Source organism: Osmerus mordax, chromosome 14, assembly GCF_038355195.1.
Source record: "Osmerus mordax isolate fOsmMor3 chromosome 14, fOsmMor3.pri, whole genome shotgun sequence".
NCBI lineage: Eukaryota > Metazoa > Chordata > Actinopteri > Osmeriformes > Osmeridae > Osmerus > Osmerus mordax.
Genome location: NC_090063.1, coordinates 15,233,041 through 15,257,991, shown reverse-complemented (window position 1 = coordinate 15,257,991; position 24,951 = coordinate 15,233,041). Strand labels below are relative to the sequence as shown.

General features: G+C 42.2%; 4 protein-coding genes across 5 annotated transcripts; 1 reads left to right on the top strand and 3 right to left on the bottom strand.

Moving 5' to 3' along the window:
- The first annotated feature begins 330 nt into the window (after positions 1 to 330).
- On the top strand, positions 331 to 5,410 carry tescb (tescalcin b). Its single transcript, XM_067250466.1, has 8 exons — positions 331 to 616; positions 1,728 to 1,797; positions 2,375 to 2,455; positions 2,724 to 2,863; positions 3,023 to 3,084; positions 3,462 to 3,569; positions 3,901 to 3,948; positions 4,508 to 5,410. Exons 1-8 carry the CDS (start codon positions 553 to 555, stop codon positions 4,583 to 4,585), a joined length of 651 nt encoding a protein of 216 aa, XP_067106567.1. The 5' UTR covers positions 331 to 552; the 3' UTR covers positions 4,586 to 5,410.
- Positions 5,411 to 7,970: 2,560 nt separating this feature from the next.
- Positions 7,971 to 9,479, bottom strand: m17 (IL-6 subfamily cytokine M17). Of its 2 annotated transcripts, none has more exons than XM_067250960.1 (3): positions 9,403 to 9,479; positions 8,957 to 9,105; positions 7,971 to 8,680 (listed from the first exon to the last, which is right to left on the bottom strand). In XM_067250960.1, exons 1-3 carry the CDS (start codon positions 9,437 to 9,439, stop codon positions 8,216 to 8,218), a joined length of 651 nt encoding a protein of 216 aa, XP_067107061.1. In that variant the 5' UTR covers positions 9,440 to 9,479; the 3' UTR covers positions 7,971 to 8,215. The 2 variants fall into 2 exon arrangements, with proteins under 2 accessions (XP_067107061.1, XP_067107062.1); XM_067250961.1 differs by having other exon boundaries at positions 7,971 to 8,677.
- A 5,024-nt stretch (positions 9,480 to 14,503) lies between these two features.
- Positions 14,504 to 17,762, bottom strand: taok3b (TAO kinase 3b). Its single transcript, XM_067250487.1, has 7 exons — positions 17,577 to 17,762; positions 17,279 to 17,407; positions 16,539 to 16,742; positions 16,090 to 16,329; positions 15,340 to 15,552; positions 15,018 to 15,200; positions 14,504 to 14,665 (listed from the first exon to the last, which is right to left on the bottom strand). The coding sequence occupies exons 1-7, from the start codon at positions 17,760 to 17,762 to the stop codon at positions 14,504 to 14,506; spliced, it is 1,317 nt and encodes a 438-aa protein (XP_067106588.1).
- A 5,446-nt stretch (positions 17,763 to 23,208) lies between these two features.
- Positions 23,209 to 24,943, bottom strand: LOC136956580 (heat shock protein beta-1-like). Its single transcript, XM_067250499.1, has 3 exons — positions 24,346 to 24,943; positions 23,981 to 24,044; positions 23,209 to 23,780 (listed from the first exon to the last, which is right to left on the bottom strand). The coding sequence occupies exons 1-3, from the start codon at positions 24,734 to 24,736 to the stop codon at positions 23,618 to 23,620; spliced, it is 618 nt and encodes a 205-aa protein (XP_067106600.1). The 5' UTR covers positions 24,737 to 24,943; the 3' UTR covers positions 23,209 to 23,617.
- Between the last annotated feature and the right edge of the window lie 8 nt (positions 24,944 to 24,951).

The following is a 24,951-nucleotide window of genomic DNA, read 5'->3' as shown; positions in this document are numbered from 1 at the left end:
TACTTGGGTCGTTTAGCTTGAAACTGTATTATTCAATATGATAAATAAGAATTAACGATAATAAGTATAACCGATAAAAAGGAGGCTATTTAATAATGTCACATTTTTTGCACCTTACAAAGCAGAGACATTGTGGGCCTGCACCAAATGCTGTATGATTTGCCACAGCATACATTCAAAAAATGAGGACGCATGTCCGCCACAAATTGAATGCGTTTGCGGTTGAATCATTTGATACATCTCAAGATTATTTATCAGTGGATGTGAATGATGCATAAACTACCGCAGAATTGTCGCGTCGCCATACTGTTTTAAACTTGCGGAAGTGCGCGTTATGCGAAGGATGGCAGCATGAATCGAACGACCAGGCGGATTTAATAGCATCTTGAACATCAGTAACATATTAGCTGTTACTGAAGTTGGCTGGCCATTGTTACTGACCGATATCATTTAAACCAGTGTTTTTGTTTTAGCTGCCGTCCGACCAGCGTTGTCCAGTGCAACTCTCATATTCACGCGTTTGGATTGGTCGGCAGAAGGGATTCTCTAATTATGGGAGCCTTGCAGTCGTTTCCTGGGGAACCCGAATATCTTGATCTTGCGGAGAAGACGGGATGTAAGTATATATCATTAAAAGGATGAAATGTCTGTATTGTTGTGAGGGATTTTAATATCGAATTGATGTTTCTCATACCCCACGTTCAAGCTGCATTCTGTTGGTTACACTACCTCACACTTTGTGGTGCAAAGTTTTAGTTAAAACTTAAATAGTTGGTAAGCTGTAAACGAAATACGCAATAGTTCAAGTTTGTTTATGGTCATAAAAACTGGTATTCCTGTTTACCCATAACACATTAACAGTTGGGGATTAAAAAAAAGAATCTTTACACCAAATGGGAACTTAGGCCTTAATAGGCCTTATCAGTGAGACCCAGGTGTCAAATGAGGATGTGTGAAGTTCCTTCTTTCAGTACTCTGAAGAGCAGCCAGCACTTGACAATGACACAGCTGTTTGGTACTCTATAATTAAAACTAGCAAATGTCCTCCTTCTGACTTTATCCAAGAAAAAACGAGGCCACGGTCTTAAGAAAGTCTACTCCTTGTAATTTTATGCAGAAAAAAATACCCTTTGCACAGGTTGTGAATAATTCAAACATTAAGTAATGTGTGGGATAGCACTCACTCAGGTGGCTTATGTAACTTTACAGCCCAGGGTTGGCAGAGTTGTGGTGCATAATAGATGAGAGTTTTTGTTTACAGCATTGGCAGAGGGAACAACATGAGAAAGAGTGGAGTCTGGTCGTGTAGGGCAGACGGACCTGACTTGCTTCCCCCATGCTGGGTCTAACTCTCTCCCTGCGCCAGCCTTTTCTCTCCTGCTGCTTTCAAGGGAGGACGAGACAGATAGGAAAGGGAGGATGCAAATGTCCAAAGTAGTAAGGTTTTACATAAGCATCTGAATACTCAAATATGCCACGATCGAAGACGTCATCGAATCTGCATACTGTACACGTACTGCAGTGCCTTGTGTTGTCACCATGCTGTGCGACAAGTACAGTAATAACAACGTGTTTTAGCAAATGCTTTCCTCCAATGCGACGTACGGAGGGGGATCTGAACCTGTGACTTGTTGATCGACAGTCGAACGCTCTAACCTGCTGAGCTAAGCTAAAATGTCTGCTTGTGTCTGGGACTCATGGCCCGCCTTGTTTACACGTCTCTGCAGTTTCCCCCGAGCAGATTGGAATCCTGCACAAGAGATTCAAGCAGCTAAGTCACAATGAGGACACACTGAGGTGAGGAACCTCCTTCTGCTGACTGGGAAGGTATTCTGACCGGGCCCAACTCAATCCCAGATCTCTGTCATCCTGCTGCCACTGTTTTGATTTCCGTAATTCGGAAATCAAATAGGGAGTCAGGTGGCTGAGCAGTTAGGGAGTCGGGCTAGTAATCTGAAGGTTACCGGTTCGATTCCCGGCTCTGCCAAGTGACGTTGTGTCCTTGGGCAAGGCACTTTACCCTACTTGCCTCGGGGGAATGTCCCTGTACCACTGTAAGTCGCTCTGGATAAGAGCGTCTGCTAAATGACTAAATGTAAATGTAATTCAGATTCCCAGCCTTGCTGGTTCCTTGTCATGCTAACTTTTCCAGTTCCGTTGCGTGCGTGGGCGTTCTTAATCCAGATTCAATGTGCCTCCTTTGCTTCTTTCTCTTTTAGTTTGTATTTTTGTGTGGGAAGCAGCTTAACAGGTTGGGGCGTGTTTTTACAGTTTTTCTAGAACAGACCCTGTCAGACCAGTTTTGATGTTTGTTAAACTGCACTGTACTTTTTAATACACTGATATGGTCTATTTTTAAACCTCTGTTGTGCAGTAGAGACAACTTCAACGCGATTCCAGATCTGGCATGCAATCCAATTCGATCCGAGATCATAGAGGCTTTCTTTGACAAAAGGTACACTGTTTGTTATATGCTAATTAGAACAGATAGTTGTGTGTCATCCTCTCTTGGTCATGCTAGAAGCAAGATGTCTTATGTACTCAAATGTCTCTGTCTGGCATAGAGAGTAATACCCACCATTGGGCACCAACTTCCTTGCCCACTTAATAGAAAACTTTTATTTTTACAAAGCACCCAATCTCAGTGGCAGTGCACCCTTTAAGAACTTCTTCTAGATTTTCAGGTTGAGTTTCTTTTTTTTGTTGTTGCTAAATTTGTATAGAAACTTCCATCAGAATAAAGTGGGGATGGTGGAGGAAATTGGCTTTGAGGAGTTCCTTGTGGTCATGTCCCACTTCCGACCTCCGTCGTTGAACCTGACGGAAGAGCAGAAGGAGAGTGTCCGGAGGGAGAAGTTACGCTGTAAGTCACACCTCTGACCTCTGAGCTCTGACAAAACACACAATCAAACAATCACTGACACACTAAAGAAAGGGATATTTACAGTATGTCGACAGGATTGCTCAAGCCGTCTACTGAGAAATGAGTAGGTTTGACACTTCCTGTTTCCTCCTTCTACAGTCCTGTTCAACATGCACGACACTAACAATGACGGAACCATCACCCTGGAGGAGTACAGACACGTGAGCCGCTATCTTACCTCCGGCCTCCTTCAAACCTAGATCAAATTCGAAACAAAATACACAGTTTTATGTGAGAAAATGGGGTTTATTAAAAGCCTAAGAACAACAATTCAAATGATCACCACAACCTTAACTCTATCGATGCACAAAGGTGTGTTTTGAGGTACTGTATGCTTTTTAAAGCATAACGGTAGACCAACATGGCTACAGTGCTGTAACAGGTGTAATAGCTGTGTAATAAACCTTGGTTGTTTAACTAGCTTTAATTAGATACACCATGACTTGGCAGTGAGGTAATCAATGTGATGACGTGGGGAAGGTAATTGTGTTAGCAGAGCTCTGTGTCTGTTGTTTCCATGGCGCCTGCGTGGGTGGAGGTAGTGGAGGAGCTGCTCTCTCGTAGCGGCTCCTTGGAGAAGGAGACAGCCAAAGGGATCGCAGACGCAGCCATGCTGGAAGTGGCTAGCATATCTATGGGCCACATGGTACTGTAGCCTTTTTATATATGCCATCTTCAAATCGAATTAAATTGTATTTGTATGACTGTGTGTTGTTTTTACAAGCAATTTCACTGATGGCTTCACAGATGGCTACAAATGAGCACCTATATATTCAATCTAACCAACCCATAATTAATCTTTCTTCTCTTTTTTGATTTCTTTGTATCTTTTCCTTTCTTCGCTGTTGGTTGACTTGTTTATCGTCTCAAAGAACCATTTGTGTTTCTTCCTCCTGTCCATATGATATTAGTGGTGAACTGGATGGAGTGTAGCATAGTGTTTATATCTGTAGTGAATTATAGTTTTGCATTTCTAGGAGCCGGACGAATTTTATGAGGGCATCACTTTCGAGCATTTCCTAAAGGTATGTACATTGATTTTTGATGATTACTTGTGTGTCAAATCATGGTGTTTTTTTATTTATTGTTATTATTTGTGTTCAAGAAAGGACGGTGTTGACATCTTTTTGGTTAAATGTCTGTTCTTTTTTTTAATTGGCTTTGATTTATATTGATTGATTTATTGAGTGAGTAGGCTTCCATAGCTTCTATGTCTCCATAGGAATGCCCTACAAAGCAATATCAGAGACGCAGAAACTATTAACACCTTCAAGAAGCTTATTTAAATCAGTTGGCATGCTCAGCTTTTTATTTTTCTTACAATTACTGATATTGTTTTTATTGATCATTTACCATGGTTTGTCTTTTTCTTGTATGTGCTATTGTTTTTGTACTTCAATATTATTATTGATTTGTTTTTTGTTTGGGATTTACAAGATGTTGTGTACAGCACATTGGGATGCAATCTTTGTACGAAAACGTGCTTTGTAAATACAATTATTATTTTCATTATAAAAAATATTATGCTTAAGATGGTCCCATGCTATGGGAAAGAAGTAACTTTTTTTCACATTTATTTTGTAGATACTGAAGGACATTGAGATAGAAACAAGGATGAACATTCGCTTTCTGAACATGGACACACCCACACTTTGCAAGTGAAGATCGTCTATGATGCCTGTTTCTCATTCTGCCTCTCTTCCGGGAACCCTCTTCTATTCTGTAAGCTAGGAGGTCACACTTTTAGTTCTGTTGAACAGCACTGATTGTGTTAACGCTTTGGTTAACGGGTCTTGCCAGATCTTTCTGTCCAGCTGCCTTGATACTAACACTTTTTATTGTAGTTAAAAGCATTAAGAACAGGCTGATGTTTGGTACATTTAACATATGGATAACTATCCAAGCATGTAGCTAATCATCCTTTCTTATGCAGGGATATATACCCATTGTTGAATAATAACAATAGGATGCATACTAAATTCAACCATAGATTACAGTCAATCCCATAAAGCAATAATTAGTCTTTCATGTAAAAGTTAAAACAGGGCAGGTTGAGGATGCTGAATCTCAATTAATTATGGGAATACGGTCACCTCCAATATGCAATATATATTATATACTATATCCAAACTCAGACTGTTACAAATTGTTGTATTTGGATATAAATGTTATCCAGCATGCATAATCTTCACAATATATAATGATTATCTTATATTGTATATCTAACAAACAAGAAAAGGGTTTGTTTAGTTGTTAAGGCTTTTGCACAGCCTGTTAATGTGTTGACAGTGAATGTGAAATTATATTATTCTATAGTTTACAGTACAGTTCTGTCTATTGTAAAAACACTAGAAACCAGACCTAGCTGACTGCAGGACTGTACTGAACACTTTTGATTTTTCCATGTAAAACATATTTTATCGTGAGGTGAGGAAAATTATATTGTGTTAGTCATTGTGTGGGAGTCAGGTGGCTAAACGGTTAGGGAATCGGGCTAGTAATCTGAAGGTTGCCAGTTCGATTCCCGGCCGTGAAAAATTATGTTGTGTCCTTGGGCAAGGCACTTCACCCTACTTGCCTCGGGGGAATGTCCCTGTACTTACTGTAAGTCGCTCTGGATAAGAGCGTCTGCTAAATGACTAAATGTAAATGTAAATTTTCTTAAGATGAATTTGCAGTCGACGGAAACGGAATATCCTTGAGCAAATTTTGTGTCATTGTGTTTTTGTTTCCTGTGATGACCAAAGAGATATGAAGAAACACTGACGATACGATGTCCAGAACAGGAGCCTCTACTGATGTTTGGTGTTTGCTGCCCTCTAGAGACCAAAGATATGAATAACTCTGTTTACGTCCTTTGATTCACATTACATGCTAAACAAACATTTTCACAGTGCAAATGTTTTTGCTGTTTTTTAATTTATTTTGTCTAAATCTCATCTGTGCACGGTACTGAAATCACACTGGATTGTGAAATAAAAATTATTAGAAAATTGACATTTCAAAAGAGTAAGCTTGTGAATTATGATAGTCCCTACTCAAAAACTGAAATTACTTTTAACAAATTACATTTGATGATTTTTTTATGATTGCAGACGTACATGTCCCACTGACCCAAATAACATCAAACGTCATCATTGCTGTAAACTCAGTGCAGTAGTGTATGGTTAAGATCCACAGACTGGCTTCTCAGCCACATCAAACACACCACAACTAAACACTTCCTCACATGTTACTCTCTTACAGGCTACCTAATGTGTGACCTCATTTTATTCTGTGAAGCCATGAATGAGCTTCTGAGAAAAAAAAATCTACTTATCTGTGTTCCAGAGAATAGATCTTTATTTTTTGATGTAACGGACCTAAACCCCAGAACCACCCTTTGACATGTGACCATGTGGGTCACAAACACCATGCGTTTTTTTTTTTTATAACTGGAGAACTGTCCTCTTTGCTGTTGTGAAAGACATGGACCTCTTCTCCCTGGACATCACACTTACATTTACATTTATTCATTTAGCAGACGCTTTTATCCAAAGCAACTTCTAAGAGAGAGCTTTACAAAGTGCATAGGTCACTGATCATAACAATGAGATGGCCCCAAAACATTGTGGGTAGCCAAAACATGAAGCATACATTATGAAAAGCAAATAAGTGCCAATGGGAAGAACCATAACAGCATGTAGTTAAACAAGTTACAATTAAACAACATGAACCTCAAAAAGTGCAAGATCACACTTCTCTTATACTTCCTGTCTTCCATCCTGAGTAGGTAGAGCCTATTCTTCTCTCATTCTCTGCTGGACCTGAGGTGTGGAGGAGCTGGAGAGCTGCTTAGGATCGTTTAGAGTGACGTCTTTGAGTTTTATTATTAAACTGTATAGAATATTATAAAAACATAATAAAAACCAACGTATCACCTTTGAAACAATCCTTGTGCTTTATCCTGTGTACCAAATTAAGTTTTGTATCACTAAATAATTAAGCAAATAACTTTTGCGACACAAATGGAAACCATAGTTAGAAATGTCACCTTTCAAGCTATACTCGTGCTTTATCAATGTTGTATCAAGGCAGCTGGACATCAAAGTATATATTGACTAAAAGTACAGTACACCAGTACGCAACAGTGCTGTCAGTTTTACTGGTGCATTCTGTTCCACAGTTGCAAGTGCAGGATGACGTGGCCCAGACTAAGCACCTGACTAAAGCTTCTAAATAAGCCCTCTAATGTCAAAATAAGGAAGTTGATTCATGACCTAGAGTGAAGGCCTTCCTGACTTCCAGTTTTGCACAAGCTTGTGGTCTCGAGAATACTTGTGGTTGGCTGGAGGTGTTGGAACACGCCGTTGTCTGATGTGCAGGAAGATTATCTCTAGGAGAGATGAGCATCAGTTATGACTAATTGTTATTCGTGGCCATAACACCGGTTGCATTAAATTACATTTACATTTAGTCATTTAGCAGACGCTCTTATCCAGAGCGACTTACAGTAAGTACAGGGACATTCCCCCGAGGCAAGTAGGGTGAAGTGCCTTGCCCAAGGACACAACGTCAGTTGGCATGACCGGGAATCGAACTGGCAACCTTCGGATTACTAGCCCGATTCCCTCACCGCTCAGCCACCTGACTCCCTAAATGTTGATGACCTGAACTCATACACACACAGACACCCTTAAACACACATACTATATGCACACATACAGTATAAATACATAAACACACATTCACAGAAAAACAGGCAGACATATTATCGTGAACTGACCCCCACACACACCAACACATCCACGCCTTGTGACTGGCCAGACAGCCCACCAGTTTCACAAAATGTTTCCTATCTGATGCGGTGCTGTCTTCAAGATATGCGTCATTGTAACGGTGAGATCACAGACTCTGCGTCTAAAAAGCTTCCTGAATTGCAAGTGTCTCTCAAATTGGGACGCCTGGCTGGAGTGTGCTGCTTCTGCAGTCAGGAACACTAGGGGAGGTAACATTTGACGAAAGACAAGATGTAGAAAGATATATAATTTTTAATAACCGTCTTCAAGCCATGTTGTTGACAAGTGCTACATTTCTGCAAATATCAACAACTATCATGATACAGTATTGAAAAGTGCTGAGCAATTAGATAAATTAACAAAATAATATGCACACACATGCGGTCACACAAACACACACACAAGTGCTAGTTAAGACCTCAATTCATTACAAACATACATAATAAATAATACAAAATAAATAAATAGATATATACCAAGTCTGGTATTTAATTTAGTCTGACGTCATTCTCAGTCAGGATGGGATGTTTGGTTTAGGCCCCTTTGTGCATGTTTGGTGTTTGAGCGCTTTTATTTCACGGGTCGCGTTTGACAGGAACTGCTTGAGCCTCTTCAAGACCACACAGCCGTAAACCTTCTGCTGGAAGATGTTCTGTGACAGGGGCAGGGGCGTGGGTTCCCCCGCGGGTTCCAGTAGTGGACTGTTAGGGAAGAGCATTTGATAAATGCAACTGATCTGGCTGCCTAAACTGCTGGTACGGCTGTAGGTGTCGGACAGTTTGCTCAGCAGAGGATTGGAGAAGATCTGCAGGTCTGTCTGTTGCTCTGTTACTCTCTGGAGGTGTGGGAGGAATGTCTTGATGTGGGAATACATGCTCTGTATCCGCGCTGACGGATCTAGGCCCGATATGTCTGGGTCAGGGACGTTGTCCATCGACATCTTGCAGAAGAGCTCGGACAGGTCTCCTTGACTGGTCTTCTACGGGTCAAGAAACAGGAAAACGTTGAAGGGAAAAGAAAAATCCAACACAAATCAGCGGCTGAAATGAATCAAGTCTAGTTTTCGATATTATCCGCCATGGAGGGAGGGTGACATGTTTAAAACACTAATCCATCAATTATTTTAAAAAAACATTGTACACACACTCATTATGGTCTGCACAGTAGTTGCAGCTCTACAACAGGATGTAGAGTGTGTCTAACATCAGTGGGAACAGAATGGATGACCTGTATTTGGTCATTTTGGTCAACTTACATATATTTTTAAGAGGTCATCAGATTCCTTGTGTAAGAGTCTGGTGAACCTCCAACTCCTTTGCAGGGAACTTCCACATGCTTGGCTCCTACATGATTTGCCAGCTCTGCTGGCATCGACCACCATAACCAGGAGAAAGGAAAACAGGGCTGGAAAGAGATGCACAGGACATGGTCATTAATAACACTGGACAGAGTATATTGTATTAAATACAGGACTGTATTAAAAAACAGCAGTTTTACAACAGTGAACGAGTACTGCCATTTCATTGTACTTTGACATTTGCACAATTACATACATTACACAAGACATAAAGCTATGACAGTGAATTTGTTTCTTCCAAACTCTTAATTTTGTGTAACAGTTCTATATTGTGTCATTTGAAATATAGTATATAACATAAATATAATTAATATAGTTAAAAATGTAAATGTAAAATCACTTACTTGTTGCCAATTGAGATATTTCCAGCTGAGGATACATATTCTTTACATGACCACTTACTCCTCACTCTGTGACTAGGCCAAGTGCGCTGACTTGTCATGATCACTCCCCTATAAAACGTTTTTTAAAGACTGAAACCACAAGTTTTGTCACCGGCGGAAGTGACGTGCTCAGCTCTTTGTGAAGCAACTAAACTTCCCAGAAATATTTTTTTTTCAGACCTTTTTGTTTCTCACTCTCTCTCTCTCTCTCTCTCTCTCTCTCTCTCTCTCTCTCTCTCTCTCTCTCTCTCTCTCTCTCTCTCTCTCTCTCTCTCTCTCTCTCTCTCTCTCTCTTCAGATCTCATCTTACTACACAAGTAGGAGCCCCTAGAGAACATGGCTCTGACAGTTCACTGCAGTCAGGTGTGTTAACTCACCAACAGTGACTGCATATACAGGAGGCATTTGCTGTACATTGGAGGGCTCAATCAAACTTGACACACATTACAGTTACATTTACATTTAGTCATTTAGCAGACACTCTTATCCAGAGCGACTTACAGTAAGTACAGGGACATTCCCCCGAGGCAAGTAGGGTGAAGTGCCTTGCCCAAGGACACAACGTCAGTTGGCATGACCGGGAATCGAACTGGCAACCTTCGGATTACTAGCCCGATTCCCTCACCGCTCAGCCACCTGATTCCCTGACATTAACAACAGTGGATCATATTTTGGGGTTCTACTTGACTGTAGTAACGTTAGTAATCAAGTAATTCTATAGGATTGCCATCCCAGTACTCAACCACTCATTCACCCCTTCATTACACACCCTGTGTTGCTGGCGCCCCCTAGATGTGTAAGATGTGTAAGACATGTTTGTGTTGTAGTAAAATACGTCCCAAGGGTTTACTAGCAATTGAGATCATACCTTTCAAAATAAGTTCTCATCGTATTCTAGCTATCAGCACACCATTATCGCACTCCAATTGCTGATACTTTTGCACATATAGAGGCTACCATATTAACATGTCAGTTGTTTACATCAGTCTTGGGATCGTGTGAACATTGAAGCCTACAGTAAAGCAAAAAGAGGAAATTCATATTATGGTGGAAAAGTAGATGGTTGCACCAGGTCAACACCCTTCACACAGTTTCAGGTCCATAGAAAGCCTTTCCATGTGACCCTACAGGAAGTTGTCATGTCACAGGAAGGAGGTTTCCCAATCAGTGACTTTTTGCAGCACGTAAACAGTTGGGTCAGTGTTGCTGAAAAACGTCATTACACCAGAATTGGGTTACTGCCCATTCTTTCCCTTAGTCAGCAACGACACATACCCTTAGGACCTTGTAACATGTGCTGTCAGACTCCCCAGTTCTTTGTTAAAAAGCGTTTTCAGAGAGGCCCCTGGTGAGCAAATCGCCAGATAAAAGAATTCATGCTGACTATGTCACATGATACAGGCAAAGAAACCTGCAGGTGAATTTGATACCCAAAAAAAACAAAAAAAAAACAAAGGCAGAGCATTTCATGTACTCTATGCATTCAGAGAATAATGCTGAAATGACATCAATACTGTATAGCGGGAAACCTTTTTCAACCCCCGATTTAATGCCAAATGGTGTTGGACATCAGCGTCACAAGATTCAAGAGCAATTAGCAAGTTTGGCAGTTCGGTGGGTATAGCTCGGTGGTTAAAGCCTTTGACTGCTGCATTACAAGATTGCAGGTCAAAATCTGGCCCCCTGGATTAAACGTTGCCTTGGACAAAAAATCATCTACTAAATTGACACATTGTTATTAAGGAGGCTAAAACAGTGTGTTGGGTTAAAACAAGGGTTCTGTGCATCGGCTGAGACACCAGCGCACAGAAAAAAATTGGGGGAACTTGTATGACCACAACCTTGTCAGCATATCTCAGGTAAGAGCAGACCACAGCCCTCACCACCTCTCTATCCCTGAGTTGGTACTTTCCAAGCTTCCAGAGGTTTCTGATGCTGCAGCTGCAGAGCATCGACATTTCAAGAAAGTTACAGCTGAATTCTTGCCAGTGTAGACAGACAGAGAAAAGAAGAAAAACCCTTCCCAACAACGTTTTACAATGTAGGTGAGACCACAGGGCATCAAGGAAACAGGTGATTTCCCTGAGTATCGGTTCACAGCAACTGGGGACTAGACGGTTACCCTTCTATGGTTTTGATTGGCTAAGTCATGTGTCTCTGTGTGACAAGATTACTTATGGCAAAGTACAATCTGGGTATATGACTGATTCCTGTAACAAAATGTGCTGCTGCTAAAGTCGGATTAAAACATCCAGAATGAATACATGTAGTGAAAGCTACAGTATGGAATTGAAGACAGTGAGGGAAATGTCACTTGATTCCTTGGGTTGGTAGGGAGGTGGGGCGCACCGGGGCTGCAGGATGCTGATGAACACATCTTATTTCAAGAGAATCTCTTTTATTTATTCGCCGTATCACACAGGAAATGGTGAGTGAGGTTGTTTAGGAAAGTCCCCTTTTTATTCTAGCTAAATACATCTACTAATAATGTAAGTCCAGAGATTCAGTTCACTGCATGTGTGAACCAGTCTCAAATAGAACCACATAATTTTCCAAAAACTGAAGCAAAGACTGTTATAATGGGTCTAAACCAATGCAACCACAAAGGTCCAGTTGTTTGTCTGCAAACAAAGGGCTTTACTGCGAGAAAGAGAGAAACCGCCACATTGTATGTCATGAAGCTTGTTCAAGAAGTTGTGAAAGATTAGAAACACACAAGACACCCTCTGACTTCAAACCGTGCTTTGTCCGAAGGAGTAAATTAGGGAAACTGTTCCAGAACTAAGTCAAAGCATAAGGCGCTTCTTAGTTAACTCCTGTCCCAGAGTGCAGCTCCAGTCATGGCCTCAAGCACTCAATATGCCCTGTGAGTAGGTCATAAGTAATGATAAACAGGATGTCTCCCGTTAGCCATACACCATGTACATTGAAATACACATGAAACTGCATTTAGAATTTAATGAATCTCTTTTGTATCTGTGGGTTAGTGTTTTACACCATTTCTTTAATCTACCACCATGGGGTGCATGACAGTGATCTTAGAGCTCTGGCACTTAGATAGAAACAAACACTGGTTAAGTAGCAGGAGAAGAGCCATGGTCAAAATACCAGGGTTGCATTCAAGACCTCAATATCCAACAGGTGTATCAACATGTGTGAAACAGACCTTGGTCAAAGTACACTACAGATACATTTGAAAGTATTTTCTCATATCAAATGCTTGAAATGTGCTGTATTTAGCTTTAAAAAGTTGACATACTTTTTTGGGGAACAATCCCTCTCATTTCATTGCATGTGGCAAGCTAAATAAAGCATTAGTCAAGGATCTGAACATCTCACATCCAATTGTATTTCAAATCGAGTCTGGTCTCTGCTCACACTTTCGGAGCAGTATGCAAAACCAATAGACAGGCATTGAATTCAGTCCTACCATCTGAGTCCAAACCTACAAAGGCTAATGGTGGTATTAGAAATCAAGCACCAAACAAACCCCCTTTCCTTTACTGGTGGTACCACTAATGGACACATTGTGCAACCTGTTCAATATCTATGAAAACATTGCAAAACATTGTAAATCTGATGACTAAACACCAATAACTTGAATACAACCCAGATCATAGCAACCACCTGCTAGTTAACTATAACCAGACATATTAAAAAGATCAATGTACGAACAGTTGTACTGTGATACCATTGAACTGCATTTAAGGTATACAATCGGATAAAAGTCTTCATTGGTTTGAATTATAAGTACGTTAAACTACAGTATGATAATGTATGTTCTATGTGTAAAGAAAAAAAATCTTAGAATGTAAAGTTCTGTCATTAGTAGTTGACCAATGCTTTTGTATGTTCTATCTATATTCTCATATACAAATATTCATATCAAAAGTTATACAGCACAATTCTCACCATTTTCCTTTACAAGACCTTTGATTAGAGAACATTAGATGATTCACAATTCTGGATGGATGAAACAATGGTGCTGGCTGTGCTAACCGAAAGGAAATAACAATAAATAAAAACAGCTTTGTAGGCACAACTTAAATAAAGGCATTTGTGAAATTGTCATTTTAAATATGGAGCTTATGTCCAGTACTAATAGGCTTTAAAACAAAAGGCTATGACCACTTTTATTTACAAACAGCTAAAATCTCTGACAGATTCATGCTTCACTTCACAACCTGAATTTGTCTTTAAAGTGCATGCAATAATAAGCAGTTTTACCAAGTTGAATCATTGTGATAAAAGTACACAGGTTGATCAAATGGATGCCAATTAATCCTACATATTGAACAAGGAAAAAGAAAGTACCGTAATCCTTAAAAAAAAAAAAAGCAAAGGACTATACTGAATGAATTAGCACAATATGTAAGCATGTAAAAACTCTCAATAAAACTGTCTACATACAAGCTCTGACTTCATTCAAAGACCGTCATCCATAACTGTTCACATTCTGAGAAAAACAGATCAAGCAGCCAATCACGGGGCTCGCTAGTCCGCTGCTCACATTCCACACAGTCCTTTTACGTGATATACGTGTTTAGCATCATATGAACACGATGGGTTCATACTTAAACATATCAAAGTGCTCGTTTTTTATTTTTTTATTTTTATTTTTTATTTTTTTTTACAAAAATTTCCTGAATTGACTCAATTCATACCAAAAAAGGAGGACCAATGGTATGGAGAAAAGGGTTGGTCAGTTCGTATGACGTCATTTCTTCTAGTTTGTTGTAATCTCCGCTGCGTCACTTTCTGAGTTTACATCCACTTGGTTTGATTTGTGTCGTAGGATATTTTTTTAGCTTTTTGCTGCATCCCCCCCCACACCCCCCCTTTGAAGTTTCACAAAATAATTTGTCGTTACACGTCCAGTAACACTTCGAAGCTGCGATGTGATACCTAAAGAGTGCAGAAAGCGAGACGAGAGAGTTGTCAGGGAGTTGCCGCCGTGTCGGAGACCTGGCGGTTGAGCCGACGGTGAGAACGGCCTGGGCGCGCGTGTCCGCGCCCGGCGTCCTGCCGTGACGAGTCCCGTCCCCCGCGCCAGCGTCCGCTTTCATCTGTCCTCCTCCTTGGGAAAGTCCAGAGACCCCAGGCTGCCAAAGCCCAGCCGAGCGCTCTCCACCTCGAACATCTCAATTTCTCTCTCCTGGCGCTCGAACAGCTGCTTGATGCGTTCCGTGCGTTCCTTCTGAAGTGAGTCCAGCTCCTCTTCAATCTGCACCCCAGAGCAACAAGTCAGGAAGTACAGTAAGGTGAGGTCAGCAGATCAAGATCAATCTAAAAACGCTAAGAGATTAGAGTTTTACACGGCTAACTAAGGTACAATTCCATATTACAATCTGCCAGAACAGTACAATATTAGAAAAGTGCAATTTTGGAACTGTACAATATTAGAACAGTGGAATATTAGAACACTACAATATTGGAACAGTGCAATTTTGGAACAGTGCAATTTTGGAACTGTACAATATTAGAACAGTGGATATTAGAACAGTAGAATTTTGGAACAGTACAATATTGGAACAATAGAATATTGGAACAGAACATTCCAGTATTAGACCGTGCACCTTCTGCTCCAGGTGGGCCCTGCGTATGGAGACCTTCTGCTGCAGCTTCAGCTGTTCCTTCTCGTGCTGAGCCTCCGTCTGGGCCTTGGTCTTGTTCTGGTAGGCGTCCAGTAGCTCCACCTCCTGCTGCAGCTGCTGTTTGAGGGCCTGGATCTCCGCTTCCTGCTCCTCGTTCAAGCGCATCTGCGGAAAGCAAAGGGACAGATTTGAGAGGGTGTTCCCACACACTGTGACGGGTCCAGAGTGTGTGTGTGTGTGTGTGGGGGGGGGGGGGGGGGGGGCGTGGTATTGTGTGCGTGCTGGCAGAAGAGGGGTGCTGTACCGCCTGGGACGCCATCATCTCGTTGATGCTGTGCTCGTACTGCTCAGCCAGCACGGCCAGCTTGCGTGTCTGCTCCTCCTTCAGGCTCTTCAGGATGCCCTTGTGCTCGCTCTTGGGAGCGACCTCCAGCTGATGGTTCCTCAGGGCCTTGTACTGCTTGTTCTGCACCTTGCAGGTGTCCTGGAACTGCTTCTTGATCTGCATCTCCAGCGTCTTCATAGGGGAGACAGGCGGAGACCAACCAACCAGAATTAGCCGACCGTATGCAACAAAATCCCAATGCATTTTGGGAAACATTCATTGTATGAATTTGTACCAAAAACCATTCCTATCATACATACACGTACATACATGATATGAATGTTTGTTGGTACATGGTACACACGTAAAACGATAGTATAAGCCATGATTTCGGGACACGTATCTGGGTAAGGTAAGAATATACGTTGGGGGTCAGATGGCTGAGCGGTTAGGGAGTCGGGCTATTAATCAGAAGGTTGTTGGTTCGATTCCAGGCCGTGCCAAATGACATTGTGTCCTTGGGCAAGGCACTTCACCCTACTTGCCTCGGGGAGAATGTCCCTGTACTTACTGTAAGTCGCTCTGGATAAGAGCGTCTGCTAAATGCTTAAATGTAAATATACACATTTCCTGGAAAAAAAAGACAAATTCTCCATCCCATAAATAACCCAGCAGACTGTCTCCGGCCCCCTGCCTGACGCGCTGGATTGTCCGGCGCTCTCCCCTCACCTTGAGGTTCCGCGGCTGCTGCCTCTGCTCCAGGGCGTGCTTGCGGTGCAGCTCCCTTTGGCGTCGGCCGTTGTACTCCTCCTGGTTCTCCAGCTCGGTCTGGTGCTGCAGGCCAATCAGCTCCAGCCTCAGCCTCTGCAGCATCTGCAGCTGCCGGCTTTCCAGCTCCTGGGTGGACTCGTCCTGCCGGATCATCAGGGCCTGCTCCATCTCCTTCTGGGTCTTCTTCTTGTTCAGCTCCTGGTGGGGGGGGAGGGTGGGGGAGGAGGAGGGGCACACATGCTGTCTGTGAGACATATATGCTGTCTTTGAGACATATATGCTGTCTGTGAGACACACATGCTGTCTGTGAGACACACATGCTGTCTGTGAAACATATTTGCTAGATGTGTATATACGGTCTCTGAGACACATTTTATGTTTACAACGCATTCATGTTATTCCTTCACCTCTCTCATTTGCTCCTGTTCAAACTCGTGCCTCCGGACCAGGGTCCTGCGTTTGAGAGATCGGCAGCTCTTGTCGTAGACCAGCCTCTGCTGGGTCAGGAGGTGCGCCTCCTCCTCGGCCTGGGAGCGCTGCACCGTCTCCTTGTGCCTGGACAGACGCTCCTGCTTCTCCTCCTTGGGGGTGCTGGGGTCCTCGCTCATCTCCTGCGACACACACACACAGGTGCACGCGCAAAAGGACGTGTGTTTCAGACACACGTACTCGCAGGCATCGGAGTATGAGAAGTCGACACACACACACACGGATGCACACGCACACGAACTTCAAGGTATGATAAGTCAAGGACACCTCACCCTAACCCTTCTGGAGTATTGTTAAGGATACCCTGGGGGAATCCCGGTAGCTCATAGTACAGGCTGAGGCCTTACCGCAGCGTTCTGGGTTCAAATCCGGCCTTGGCCCTTTGCTGCCTGTCTTCCCCTCTCTCCCCCTGCCTTTCCCATCACACTTAACTTACAAACTGTCCGATAAAGCATTACAATGCCCAAAAATAAACCTTTAAAAAGATACCGTACACATTAACTGTCTAAAGTGGTTCCCTGTGAACTGACTCATGTGAGAATCTCCCCGTCACTAATTCTACCGATCCAGATAGTGCGTCTGACCCCCCCTTCCAATGACACAACGATAAGCGATAACCATAGCGATAACCATAGCGATAAGCGATAACCATGCTCACTTCTTTGATCTTGTCTTTGCAGAGCCTGTACTCCTTCTTCTGGTTCTCCAAGAAGGTGGTCAGCTCCTTCTTCTGCTGCACCAAGATCTGCTGCTGTGTCCTCTTTTCCTCCACCAAAGCTGCTTTGATCTGTGAATCAAGAGCGGTTCTCGTCTCCTCTCAAATTCTGACTGAATCGGCGAAAGGGCTGATGGGGCGAGTTTGTTTATCTAACCGAGAGATGTCACCAGTCCAGTATCAGTGCCCCCCCCCCCCCCCTCTCTCTCGTCTAGTGATAAGTCCGATTTGTCTCACTCACCTCTTTGTCTGTTTGGGCTGTGTGTCGCTTGGCCAACCTCTCCAGTTCAATATATGTGTTGTTGGCGTGGGTCTCCACCTCCTTCTGCAAGCGGAGCTTATGCTCGTCCATCTCTGCCTTCAGCCTGTTCTCCAGGGCGATCAGCTGCTTCTGGTGCTGCCGCCGCATGCGCTTGTACCCAGACATCTGCTCCCGCGGCTCAGAATCCTGCTCATGCTCCTGGACCTACCTGGTGACCTGGACACAGGGGTCAGGGGTTACAGAGAGGTCAGGGGTTAGAGAGGGGTCAGGGGATACAGAGGGGTATTGCCACGTGGAACAGGTGTACATTATTTGCTTCGATTAATCTTTTTGTGTTCTTAGTTGTTAGACTGACTTGGTGGTATAGTTCTTGCAGTACATCAGAGCAAGTTAGTCTTTTGTTCAGTTATTCTAAGCCTGAATAACATACTTCAAATTTAAAACGGAATAATTTTTGGAATTTAAATAATAATATTATGTTCTATAGACTCTCAGGCACAAAAATGCAGTCAAGTGTAATAAATTAATTCACTCAAGCAATTCATGGATTACTTGCGGGTCTATAAATCCTCAGTACACATGCAAACAGAACATTGGATAGCTTCTTGAAGATTTTAAAACAGTCTCAATAGTCTTCATAGGGGCAGTAAAAAGCTGTGATTAATCATAGCTAATCTGACTCTGATTACATACTGTAGCATAGCCAACACACCAACAAATCATATTCAACCAAACGATATGAGCCAGCCTTAAATGATAGCGGGTCACCCCAGTTTTACCTGAAGCTATGAATATCTATTCTAGAATAGAATACATACATACAGTATGCAGACATTTGTAGCCACTAGCCACAAATGAAAAGCTTGGTTATGACGCTTGTTTGCAGGCCTGCTATTCTAAGACAGAGATGGTGAAAACATGGCAAGGCACTAATTGATACAGATAACAAAAACATTTGTCATCCCCCTGGTGATACAGATGTCAAAGAACAAAAACGTCTGCGATACGCAAACAGCTGAGAGACGAAAAAGAGAAAGAGAGACAGAGAAGCGAAAGCGGAGGATGGAAAAATGACACCCCGTTAAACGGGATCCGGTTGCCATGACTACAGATGTGCAGCTGAGAGGATGGAGAGGCCCCCTTCTCTGTTTCTCATGCAAGCGACGGGGCGAGAGAGACAGCGAGAGAGAGAAGGAGAGAGAGGGAGAGAGAGGGAGAAGGAGAGAGAGACAGCGAGAGAGAGAAGGAGAGAGAGGGAGCCCGCATACCAAAGATGCTGATTTGATGGTGGCGTCGCGTTCACAGATCTTGCAGTCGAGAGCCCGGCTCTTGTGAGAAGAAGTAGGCCGCAGCTCTGGCCTGGCGTCTCTGTGCACAGCCTCATCCCTCACGCCAGCATGGTCCTGCAGGGGGGGAGGAAAAGAAGGAGAGAGAGGGGGTGGTCGCTTCCCTGGCCCTCCGCACTCGCCGCTACTGCTGCTGCTGCTGCTGCTGCTGCTGCTAACACGAGCGTTTCTCCCTGCGTCCGGCACGCATCCTGCTTTAAATGCATCCTTCCCCTGCTTAGTCCCACGCTACTGCCTGCAGCTCCTCGCTAAGAATGAACGGGGCATCGCAGAGCGACGGCAGGCACAGCTGCTGAAGGCAGTCCTTGTCTGGCGTCCCCTCTTCCTGAGGAGGAGGGCCCAAATGGATCCGGTGGGAAAGGGTGAATTATGCAACGCCTATCGGAAACAATCAAGGGAACACAAGGGGAAGAAAAAGACTATTTGAAGATGGAGACAAAAATGTTCTCGTCCATCTCCCTTTAGAAAAAAACGTTATTTAAAAAATTAAGAGTGAAATGTGTTTATTGTCTTCCCATGATAATATGTGGCATAGTCTATGAATACAAGTCATTCAAATACGGACAAATCCTAAATATATTTTTCTTCTGTAAATTGTAATTTGAAAGATTTTCCATCTATATTCCAAAGCATTTTTTATATAAGATTTTATCCTCAGTTTCTCAAGGTAGTACGTTTCTAGTTCTTTCTATTCATTCTCTCAGTCTCTCATTCCCCTTTCATTTAAAGAGACACTGCATGATTTCACATTTATAATACTGGTAAATTAAACAACACAATTGGACAAAAAAAAATATTAGATGACAACAACAAAAATCCAACCAGCATAATCCACAACAGCAAATTAACCATTTGCATTTGATTTCTTAAAATGACATGTCCAGTTTGTATGTCTGAAGAAGCAATAACATTAAACTATGACCTTTGCAACAAACACAAACATTTATGAAAAATAGAACTCTAACTGGATAGACAGACATCGTATTCAGAGTGTGTTGCTTATTTGTAGTAGAAAACAATAATGTGAGGAACAATACATTTTTCTGACTTATTGTTTTCTGTGTGGTGCATTTGTATTTTGACTGATGACGATCCACTGGATGGTTCAACTGCTAGCCAACATGGTGAATCACCAGGGACACAATCAATTACAGTAGAACTAATAAACACCAGCTATCATAACAAGCGTCACAATCTAAATGTTGATGATTGTCAATAGATCTGCCTCATCCATAGATTCCCCCTCCCAAAATACTCAAATTTTGCAGTAATTTTACTGTATTGTGCTGATTAATGGCATGTGATTACTAGTACCTTCTTTTGTTTTTGTTTATTTTAAAGGATGTGGTCATCCTCAGATAAAACACTTGGTGCCACTGTTTGACTTTTTTGGAGGTTAAGGTATTGTATCCTTCCATGTTAGTGTTTGTTATTTTGTAAATGTGTGTTTTATGTGTATATTTGTTACCTCAGGCCTCATCTTGTTTAAAATAGGGTCAGGTGGCTGAGCGGTGAGGGAATCGGACTAGTAATCCGAAGGTTGCCAGTTCGATTCCCGGTCATGCAAACTGACGCTGTGTCCTTGGGCAAGGCACTTCACCCTACTTGCCTCGGGGGGAATGTCCCTGTAATTACTGTAAGTCGCTCTGGATAAGAGCGTCTGCTAAATGACTAAATGTAAATGTAGGTTAAGGTATTGTATCCTTCCATGTTAGTGTTTGTTATTTTGTAAATGTGTGTTTTATGTGTATATTTGTTACCTCAGGCCTCATCTTGTTTAAAATAGGGTCAGGTGGCTGAGCGGTGAGGGAATCGGACTAGTAATCCGAAGGTTGCCAGTTCGATTCCCGGTCATGCCAACTGACGTTGTGTCCTTGGGCAAGGCACTTCACCCTACTTGCCTCGGGGGGAATGTCCCTGTAATTACTGTAAGTCGCTCTGGATAAGAGCGTCTGCTAAATGACTAAATGTAATGTAAAATAGGTTATAAATACATTCAAACGTTACGTGGTACATGGAGACAGATTTGGTTCTGGCGTGGGTTTGATTTATTTTTCTCCTTCAGAGGAGCTTCATCATGAAAGATTTGCTTACTGTGAGGCTTTTAAATCATTTAGTCTGTATGATGGATTTATTTGAGTGATAAGACTGTTAAGCATACCAATCATTGAATATCATTGGGACATATCTAATCCTAAAATCTATTTAAAAACACAAAATATAATTAAACGTAAATTTATTTTAGCACAAGAATATTTAATCAAGAGGCATATATATATGTTATCTGCCTCTTAGCTAATAAACTAAATGGCTAGCTGTTATTTAATTTGTTTTTGTCTTCCAACAGAGGGTCAAAAATTATTGTTGGCATCACAGCAGAAAGTAAAGATTACCTTCCATGGTGAACTTGTGTCGCCATGGAGATCCAGCGTTATTCAATACATATCCTCCTAGATGGCCTTGTATGTGAGAGGGTTTAACTTAACAGATTTCCTACTTTAACTGTTAGAAATGTTCTGATCAGTCATTAGCTCAAACACTGAGTCTCAACACCAATGAAGTCTTATATTCACAGCCACCTACCCTCAATTTAGGGTTTTAATCCCAAAGAGAATTAGCACAATGTTTTCTGCTAGTGCGTATTGTGAGTTTTAATTTATTTTTAGCTAGCCCTGTCCAAAACTATGGAACCATGATGATGGCATGGTCCCAAAATGATAAACATTTAACAAACTCAGTCAAAACAACAGAGGATATCGTTTACAGAACCATTTGATGTTTTCATGAAGAAAAAAGTGATATCCATCTTTGTTGTATACTGTGGCTACTAGAGTCAGAACATGGGACTTTGTTTTTGTAATGGACGTCACCTGAGAAGGTGATTGGCTGCAGAACACCAAGTGAAGGGGTTCTATGCAACTGTTATAGCTCCACCTTGAGGACATCAGCCAAGATTGCCCTGAAATCATGTGTGGTTTAGTGGGCAATAGTATGATATGGCACTTACAGATTCGGTATAGTGTGTTTGATTCATGACTACACAACATAGAAAATATGTATACTCATAATAGAACGGCAACATTAATAATAACATAATAACCAAATTAATGCAATTAATTGATGTTGACATTTCAAAAGAGTTTGTTGATGTTTGTCTTTCCACAGGACCACTGTTCACATAAAAACCATTTAAATCCTGTGACTTAGAATACATTTTATTCTAAATATTTCAAAATAAGCACTCTCCACAGCTGGTGGTGGCTCCTTCACTGATTGTTTGTTACAGACGATTATTTTGTAATTTGTGTTTATTTACATGTTGTCCACTCCATTAACTAGCAACTGAACCAATTAATCATGCATTAAGTAGTTTGGAATTCAGCACAGCCTGTCACCTAGATAATGCTGAACAGGGTTGGGTGTGATGAGGAGTAAGATGGCTGAGCGGTGAGGGAGTCGGGCTAGTAATCAGAAGGTTGCCAGTTCGATTCCTGGCTGTGCCAAATGACGTTGTGTCCTTGGGCAAGGCACTTTACCCTACTTGCCTCAGGGGAATGTCCCTGTATTCACTGTAAGTCGCTCTGGATAAGAGCGTCTGCTAAATGACTAAATGTAAATGTAATGTGACACACATTCCCACACCCAACAAAACAAGTGTTGTCTTCTTGTTTTGCTGGTGTGACTTCAATCATTGACCCTGTTTATCCTCCTCGCACATGTTTGCTTGACCTGTCCTCTGGCCTCACATCCACCACATCTACACAGACTTGCACCGGCCGCGTGTTTGGGTAAATACAGAACGTTCTTTGACTCTGACCACGACACTGTTGGAACACTGTCCTTCATGCATGAAGGGAGTCAGGTGGCTGAGCGGTGAGGTAATCGGGCTGGTAATCCAAAGGTTGCCAGTTAGATTCCTGGTCATGCTAACTGACGTTGTGTCCTTGGGCAAGGCACTTCACCCTTCTTGCCTCGGGGGAATGTCCCTGTACTTACTGTAAGTCGCTCTGGATAAGAGCGTCTGCTAAATGACTAAATGTAAATGTAATGATTTTCTGCTTTACTTTCCATATGCACTTTTTGTACGTAATCTGCTAAATGAATAATACATAATCTAATGAACGATAATGAATAAAATAGTATTGTCATTTATAATATATCATATCATGAAACACCGTGAATTTGCAAGGTATGAGTGTTGATCTGAAGTTAGATTTTTCCCAACACATCAAATCCTCAAATCCAAAGACTGGCACTAGGGATGATTCATACTTATTATTATTTTTATTAGACAGACATGTTATGCATATACATTTATTTTGTAGCATGTTCATTGTAAATATCAAAGAAACAAAACTGAGCAGGTACTATAGCACAACAGTTTTGGAATGAACAATTTGTCTGGCTTATTGTGCTCATCTTACTTTAGCTACAGTTGTGGCCCGTGTTAAAAAACAAAACTACCATAACTCTATTCTTGTCCAATAGAAGGCTTACGAAACAGCACACACTGTACCCCATAAAGGTAAGACAAGCTGGAGGTCACTGTACGTGGCGTTTATGCTGCAAAAGCCTGCTAAACATTCACACGAGGAGCAACAGTATGTGTCTGGAAAGCATCATCCGAGCTGTGCTTTAGGTCTAATGCTAAAATGCAATGCCTGACCACCAGCCTTACTTATCACTCTCCACTTCCTGTTTGATCTGAATAGGGATGATAATGTCAGTGCTTGGGAGGCTGAGGCTGGTAGTCCCTGGAGTGGGGGCCTCCACGCACAGAACCCCCTCACTGTTCAGAGAGGAGCTGATGTGTTGCAGGTTTACCCCCTGTGGTAGCCTGCAACATGATGCACGATTCAGAATCATGAGAATAATTATATAAACTTTACATTGAAATATTGCCACATACTGTAAGAAGAAATTTCTAAAAAATTCCTTCAAGGTTGTTTAGTTTAACATTCTACCAAACCAATTGCAATTACACAATAAATGTTTTCGATCACCTAAAATTGGATCAAATCTACAGTGAAGTCTTACTTATATTTCCTGGTGAAGCACCTTGAGATGGTTCCGTGTTCATCCTGTCTCTCCTTATGTTTTCCTTAATTTGAGAGAAATTGTGAAAAAACATTGCAGGAAGGGTACAGCTCAGTGCTTAAATCAATTGGTTGTAGATCAAGAGGGCTCAGGTTCAAATCTTCCCTCTACTGTATTATGCTTTGGATTAAACTGTCACTAAATCGCCAAACACAGATATTACATGCCATACTTTACATGGAAAACTTGCAGTACTTGCAAACTTGTGCGGAACTGTCAGTGAGTCAACATAGCAGTTGATTAACCATCTGGAAACTGTTTATTGTTTAACTGAGCATTCTTCATTATTTCCTGTATAAAAGTACCTGCTATCTCCAGGAAGTCCCCCTTGACGACGATTGTTATTTCCTCTGGAGAGAATTGATTGGCGTCCAGGTTGACCTTCCAGCCATCCTGGCTGGACCTAATCTCAGACTCTCCCGTGATCAGAGGTACAAGTGGTCTGTGAACCCCAACAGCAGGAGGGTGAGCTAAGGAGGGGCTGAAGTGAGGCGAGCGCATGTACCCTAGCCAGGTAGAGGACGCCATCCTGCTCTTGGCCCAGTCTATCCAGCTCAGATCACCAGCTTCCAGGAAGAGAGGGATGCTGAAGTCCTGGTCGAACATGCGACCGGTCTCTGTCCACTCACGGCAAGGATCCCAGTCGACGTCTCGCCGGAAGAGAGGACGGGGAATAATTTTACCGCCGTCGGTCATGGCTTCGTTTCGCAGAAGTGAATGGAAAGTATTACCAGAGAACCAAAACTCAGAGACAAAAGTTCCCTTTTCCTTTCCTCCGGGAGGCAAATAAGGTTTTATCTGGCTTATTCCAGTGACTCAGTTAAGTTGAATGACACCACATACAGAGGGGCAACTATTCTTTTCCCAGTTCAGAAAGACTGCCTCATAGTTAGAAGGAGTTCTCTGGACAA